Source organism: Crocuta crocuta, unplaced genomic scaffold, assembly GCF_008692635.1.
Source record: "Crocuta crocuta isolate KB4526 unplaced genomic scaffold, BGI_CrCroc_1.0 scaffold179, whole genome shotgun sequence".
In the NCBI taxonomy this organism is placed as follows: Eukaryota; Metazoa; Chordata; class Mammalia; order Carnivora; family Hyaenidae; genus Crocuta; species Crocuta crocuta.
In genome coordinates this window covers 2,233,876-2,240,554 of record NW_027551568.1, presented here as the reverse complement: position 1 = coordinate 2,240,554, position 6,679 = coordinate 2,233,876, and the positions used below count along the sequence as shown (strand labels likewise).

At 62.0% G+C, this 6,679-nt stretch overlaps 1 protein-coding gene across 1 annotated transcript in view; it reads right to left on the bottom strand.

The window, feature by feature from the left end:
* RGS12 (regulator of G protein signaling 12) overlaps positions 1-3,159 on the bottom strand; it is an 82,876-nt gene extending 79,717 nt beyond the window's left edge. The window contains exon 1 of the mRNA XM_077750595.1: positions 1,227-3,159. Within this exon, the coding sequence (XP_077606721.1) occupies positions 1,227-3,095 (1,869 nt within the window). The 5' untranslated portion in view covers positions 3,096-3,159. The remainder of the gene's footprint in view (positions 1-1,226) is intronic.
* Between the last annotated feature and the right edge of the window lie 3,520 nt (positions 3,160-6,679).

Sequence of the window (6,679 nt, the reverse complement as noted above, 5' to 3'; positions counted from 1 at the left end):
GGCGTGCACGCAGCACAACCACAGTGCCTTCAGTTCCACAGTTGAGGAATTGAGTCGAAAACCCACAGGATCACACCTGTTTGTGAAAACAAAATCCACTCTTTGACACGTGGGAATGTGGCCGCGGCCTCCCGGAGGAGGAAAAGCTACGGGGGTCTGTCCATTCCTCTAGCTTTCAACTGTCTTAGATGCATTTTACGGTGAAAACTGCGACACGGGAGGGGTGTGATCGCCGACAGAAGATTCGCCAGGCCGCCCCTGCCCTCACCCGCCAGCAGCCCTCGGACGGATTCGTTGTGACATCTTCCGCTGTTGGGAACAAGGACGTGGACCCCAGCGGAAGAGGAAGTTTAAGATCACGGCAGTCCTCTGAGGAAAGTGCCTTGGACAGGAGCTGAGACGGCTGCTGCCCCATGGCCACAGCGCGGCGCAGCCTACCCCGCCAGTGCCACCGGCCACCCCCTGCCGAGCAAAGTCCCGCCCGCTGACCCCTGCCCTCATGCCCTGCGTTGGCCCCAGCGGGGTCCCCCGGAAGGCGGGCGGGGAGCCGAGCCACCAGCCCCCCGCGGAGTTCAGCTGCCACTTTTTCCACAGCAGGATTTTCCACACGAAGGCACAGAGCAACAGCCTCTGGGCTTCAAGAATTTTCTCCCCTCAGGGGCGCTGGGGGGCTCATTCAATTAAGCATCTGGCTTCAGCTCAGGTCAGGATCTCACGGTTGGTGAGTTCGAGCCCCGCATTGGGCTCGCGACTGTCAGCGCAGATCCCGCTTCAGATCCTCGGTCCCCCTCTCTCTGACCTTCCCCCGCTTACGCTCTCTCTCAAATAAGTAAACAAATGAAACATTAAAATAAAGAAAGAATTTTCTCACCTCAAAAGAGCGTGCTGCCTGAGCCCACAGATGACATGGGCTGCAAAGGGACCAGGGACAGAGCAGTCCCAGGCCCCGGCAGCAGGAAGGGCCCAAGGGAAGAAAGGAGGGCCTCAGCCCAGGCTGTGCCGCCCACCCCGCCCCGATGTCCTGCCCAGGACCTGCGAGGGGGCGGCGCCCAGAGGGCTCCCGGGCAGGACAGAGCCCGCAGCACGTGAGCAGAGACACCCTGTGGTGGCGACAGAGGCCGGAGCAGGCAGCCGGGGCCGGAGACTTGGCAGGTCGCAAGCACCGCTCCGCCGGGGACGGCTGAGTTACCGAATCGGGCTCGTTTTTACGAGCCTAACACACTTACCTTTTTGTCCTCCTTAGTCTTTCTAACTTGTCGGTGGGGACCGAAAATGTTCTGCACCCCAAAAGCCTTCCTGGACCAGTCCCTTTTCTGCGCGCTCAGCGGGGGCTGCGCCAGGCTGCCCTCCACCCGGTAGCGGTCCGCGGGGATCTTGCTCATGGGCGGCGGCAGCGTGCCGCAGTTGACACTGGACCACCCGTCGGTGGAGTCCGTGTACGACTCCTGGTCGCTGGTGTGCCCGCAATGCCACTCCTGTAGGACGTGGACGGGAAGCCAGCGCTGGCCGTGGCCCGCAGAGCCCCGCTTGGAAGGGGGGACTGAGCTCCGCGAGGAGGCGGGGGGGACCTCCCCGTGAGCGGCGGGCCCTAAGTGCTTCCCGAAGTCCCGGCCCCTGTCTGCCTGCGGTGCGGCCTCGAACACAGGGCCCCCCTCGGGCTCGTGGCAGAAGGCCCCGCTCCAGGGGGCGCCCCAGGGCTGGGGGCCCCTCCCAGCCGCGCCCTCCCAGCCGCCGCTGCCGGGGCCGTGCCTGCTGGAGCCGGCGCCCAGGTCCACCACCAGCACCCGGCTGCTCCTCTCCTCCTGGTGGAAGTTGCCGATGCCGCTGTCGCTGGTGCTGCTGGTGCTGGCGTTCTGGTGCGCGTCCGCGTCGCCGTCCGCAAAGGCCCGGGCCCGCACGCCCTCGATCAGCTCGCCCATGTCCCTATAGAGCACGGAGATGAACTGGAGGGCGGGGAGGCAGGACGCGGGGAACTCGAGGCAGCCGCCGGTGTCGGGGTCGGCCGTGCACTCCAGCCCGAAGCGCCGAGCGATGCCCTGGTGGACCCGGTGGGTGAACAGGTCCGGGTCCACCATGAACACGTGGCAGGAGGTCCGCAGGGCGCCCTCGTCCTCGTGCGCCAGGCTCCCGTCGTCGCCCGTCTGCATGGTCACGAGCCCGAAGAGCCGCCGGTCGTCGGGGCACACGGCGCTGAAGGCCAGCTTCTCGGCCGGGTACTCGGCCAGGACGGAGGCCTGGTCGGAGCAGAGCTGCACACGGTCGTGCAGGACCCTCATGGTCACCAGGGAGTGGATCCTCTGTTCCGCCCGCAGGCGCCGCAGGCAGCCACGGATGGCCTGCAGGCTGTCGGACTCCAGGCTGCAGCTCGTGGAGGGCAGTTCGATGGACCCCAGGTAGCCCACGACCATGGCCACGTTTAAAATACTGGCGTCTAACGCAAAATCGTCATGATTCTCGGGGCCAATACCGAAAACGGAATCGTCATTAATAACTTTGGATATTTCCTCCTTAGACAGCAGGTTGGGATGCGGATGACTGATGCTTTCGGGTCCAAGGTCAAACCGCGCGGCGGCCGACTCCGAGAGGGACCTCTGTTTCAGCTTCAGGGGCTCAGAACTGCTTGTACGGAGACTAGGATTTTCAAAGATCATATTGAAAATCCCGCCGGACTGCATCTCCTCGACGACTCTCTCTGCTCTGTTTATACCTAACGCTTTCGAGTCCAGTTTGGGCTTCAGCCAGCCTTTGCCCTCGTAAAACCCGACCTCTTCGTCACTGGAGCAGGACTCCACGTGGCCGATGCCCTCGCCAACCACCATGTGCAGGACACCAGAACACTTCCCGATCAGTTTCACCACGTCCTCATGGGAGGCTTTCTTCACGTTGATTTCATTGACGGCAAATATCTGGTCTCCGGCCCGGAGGCCCACGAAGTCCGCGGGGCTGCCCCTCAGGACGCAGCTGAGCACGCACGGCGCCTGCCCCGAGAGCGTGAATCCATAGCCTGCTCTTCCCCTGGCCACCTCCACGCTCCGCAGACGCGGGGGCACCGGCCCGTGAAGCGGACGCTCTGCCGCGTCCCCCGCTCTATACATCTCGCCGAGCTTGCAAGGCCAAGGGCATAGCTCGTCGCTCCGGGGATCCGCGGTGTGGGGCACGTGATGCCACCGTGCGCTTTCTAGAAGCAACGCCCTGAGGAAGAGAATAAACAGCTTGTTACTAAACATCTCATGTGCCTATTGCTTTCCGGTATTTCTTACTCATAAAAACATAGCTCATGGCAAACACCGTCACAGAAAGAGTCTGGTTGCTGCATAAATGTCCGAGTGAGAGAGAAGCAGCTTTGTGCACAGCGAACCTTCAAGTCGGGCAAGCAGACATGGGCTTCCCGGAACGGACAGCCTGTAGACCCCTGAGGCCTGAGGACTGCAGGACCACAGCGTCCGCCTGCCTGCAGGGGAAGAGAAGACGCCTCGGGACCCCGACCGTTCACACTGGGGTCTGAGGCCGAGCCCGGAGCCGCTGCGGGGCAGACTCTCCGCTCCTCCGCAGCAGACCCCAGCACCCCAGTCTGCATTTTAACAGGGGGCAGGGGGTGCGGAGGGCAGAGCCGGAGCGAAAGGCAGTGCTGGCCACGGACCTGGGGTAGAAAGCACCTGCGGGACCCAGCCAACCCCGTTTGATCCCAACCCCTCCGTCGCGAACAGTCCTCCCTCAGGAAAGAGTCAGCCTCTCTCTCATATTCCACCACCATGTCCCTCAATTAATTGCTTTTTTTTTTTTTTAATTTTTTATTTATTTCTAGGAGAGAGAGAGACAGCATGAGCAGGGGAGGGTCAGAGAGAGAGGGAGTGACAGACTCTGAAACAGGCTCCAGGCTCCGAGCTGGCAGTCAGCACAGAGCCCGACGCGGGGCTCGAACCCACGAACCGCGAGATCATGACCTGAGCGAAAGTCGGACGCTTAACCGACTAAGCCACCCGGGCGCCCCTCAATTAATTGCTTTTGAACAACTACCACATGGGGAAAGTGCGTTAGTCTGAAACCGCCTCAGTCAACGACAGAGGCCACCGGACAGAACAGACAGAACAACAAAAAAGGGAACAGGAAGCTGGACTGTTCCGGGGGCTGACTTCACCTTTAAAGGTGCTGGTTGTCACAGAAAGCAAACCCGGGTCAGGGTCCAGGCCCGGCCCAGATGCCGTGACTCACTAGGACACAGGACGCGGCAGAGTCGTGCCCACGACTGAGACTCACCCCAGTGAAAACAGAGCAAGGTCAGCACATGTGGGGGGCCGGCCGCCAGCGTCCTCTCCCGGGAGTCAGGTGGGACACGCTCCGCTCCCGGGCAGTGCGTTGTGATGACACCCTGGGGTCTTGCCCACCAGGGAGCACAGTAGAGACTGAGCTGGAGGAACCGGAGGGTATGCTTGGGGCGGCCCCATGGGTGGACGTGGGGACACGGAGGACACGGCGTGTGGGACGCGGGATTGAATAAAATCATCCTGAGACGTAAGAGTGATAAAAGAACAACTTATTTCTAAATTGCCATCTTATTTAATACCTAAGTGGCGATAAATGAATCGTTTAAGTGTTATGACTGGACACTTAACTGACAGTCATCGTTAGAAACGTGGACATTACAGTTGGCCAAGAAGAGTGTCTTAGGGTCTNGGATGTCGCCTCACACGGCAGAAGGGACCTCCTGGTGGACGAAGACTCCTGACACGGAGCTTACCCTGGAAGATCCGGGCAGGCCCCCGGGGCACAGGGTCCTTATCAGAGGAGGCAGGAGGGTCAGGGTGGGCCAGAGGCGGAGGTCCGGGCGGCGGGCTGCGAAGGTGCAGGAAGGGCACAGAGCTCACAAACGGAGCGCTGCTAGGAGCCGCACGTGGTGAGGGAACAGACTCTGCCCTGGGGGGCCCTGCCCACACTGTGACTGGAGCAGGTGACACTGCTTTTGGACTGGCCACCCCAGAACCGTGAGGGGACAGAGGGAACACAGCTGTGTTGTGCTAAGCCTCTAAGTCTGCGGTAATTGTTTCCGCAGCCCCAGAACCAGGGCAATCACCCAAGTGCTGGGTAGGGGGGTGACCCTCCCGGGACAGGGGTCAGCGAGCCTCTGCTGCCCTCCTCAGTGACGGGAGACCTCCCGGCCACCTCCTTGTGATCCATCCACACCCCAGAGGTGGAGCGCAGGGCCACGTGACACGGGGCAACGGTCCTCTGCGTGGCGTGCCCGGACGGTCCCATCACACTCGCACTGCCACGTCCCAGTAGCGTCATAGCGCCTGCAACCACGCTGTACAAGTTCAGGCTGCAGGTGCAGTTCTGAACCGTATCAGCTCCCAGTGACGCGAGCGGAGCAGAGCATGAAACTCAGAAGAAACCACAGGGTGTCCTTTCCAACGCCCGCGGGCTCTGCTGCCACCTGGGCACCGAAGTCCCTGCCGCTGGGTCCCTGCCTCCAGGGAGACGCCGGGTTAGTGAGTCTGAGCCGCCAGCTTTGACAAAGTCCTGCCCCCAGGGGGCCCGGAGCAGCACGTGTGTGTCCCCCACATTCACAGGGTGCTGAAACGCTACCCCCGGCCTGACGGTTTGGAGGGGAGCCTCTGGGAGGGATTAGGTTTAGATGAGCCCGTGAGGGCGGGGTCATCAGAAAAGGACTGGTGTCCTTGTCAAATAGGAGAGGGGGCCTCCCCCCCCCCGCCCCCTGCACTCCCTGCTCTCAGCCTTGTGCAGACAGAAGGGGGCCACACGGGACCAGGGCGCGTCCCCGCCACACACTGGGTCTGTGAGCACCTGGCGCTCGGTGACAGACGGGCTGTGGGCTAAGCTGCGCAGTGAGTGGTGTCCCAAGGGGACAAGCCTCCCGTCGTGCGGAAGAGGTGAGCAAGGTCAGAGGGGAGTGACGGCTTCCCACCAGCACAGACAGTGGGACACACGGTCCCCTGCTCACTGTGCCCACCACCAGGATCAGTCCCTCACCACCAAGTGACCCTGACATTCCTTTACCGGCTCATCCTTCAGATTGGCGGGACCCGGAAATAAATACACATCGGCTGCCCTGACACTTCCCCTACCGCTGCCAAGGTTTAGATCGGGATAAAATGGTCCCGTCTGACGAACTTCTCCAGTCACAGCCACCAAGGGAGTGCCTCCCCCGTGCCTGCAGCATCCCAGACCCGGAAGCCGGAAGCCGCAGAGAGGGGCCGCCCCCCCCCAGCAGCTCACAGGCCCCGAGGCTGGAGGGGTGGGAAGAGGCAGGCAGTGCCCAGCTGTGCTGTGTGCTCAGTGCCCAAGTCTGTCACCCTCCATCCCTACCCGTGCTGGGGGCATGTGGTGGGGACGACATCCCAGCTCACCACAAGTATGCCACCAAAGTCATGGACACTCAGGGTGCGGAGGAGGGGAGCCAGGGAACCACCAGGCAGGAGCGGGAAGTTCGGGAATAGCACCAGACAGCAGCGGGAGCACTAGCAGTGGGAGCCATTCAGGGTCCTGGCAGGGGGGGGGGGGGGGGGGGGGGGGGGGGCAGGACTGTCCTCGGGGTTTCACACGTAGTAACAAGCGTCTCCGCAAGCAACGTCGCCAAGAGGTGGGTACGATTTTTCCCACTTTGCCAACGAGCAAATGGACACACAGAGAAGCCAAGTAACTTGCCTCTGGCTGCACGGCG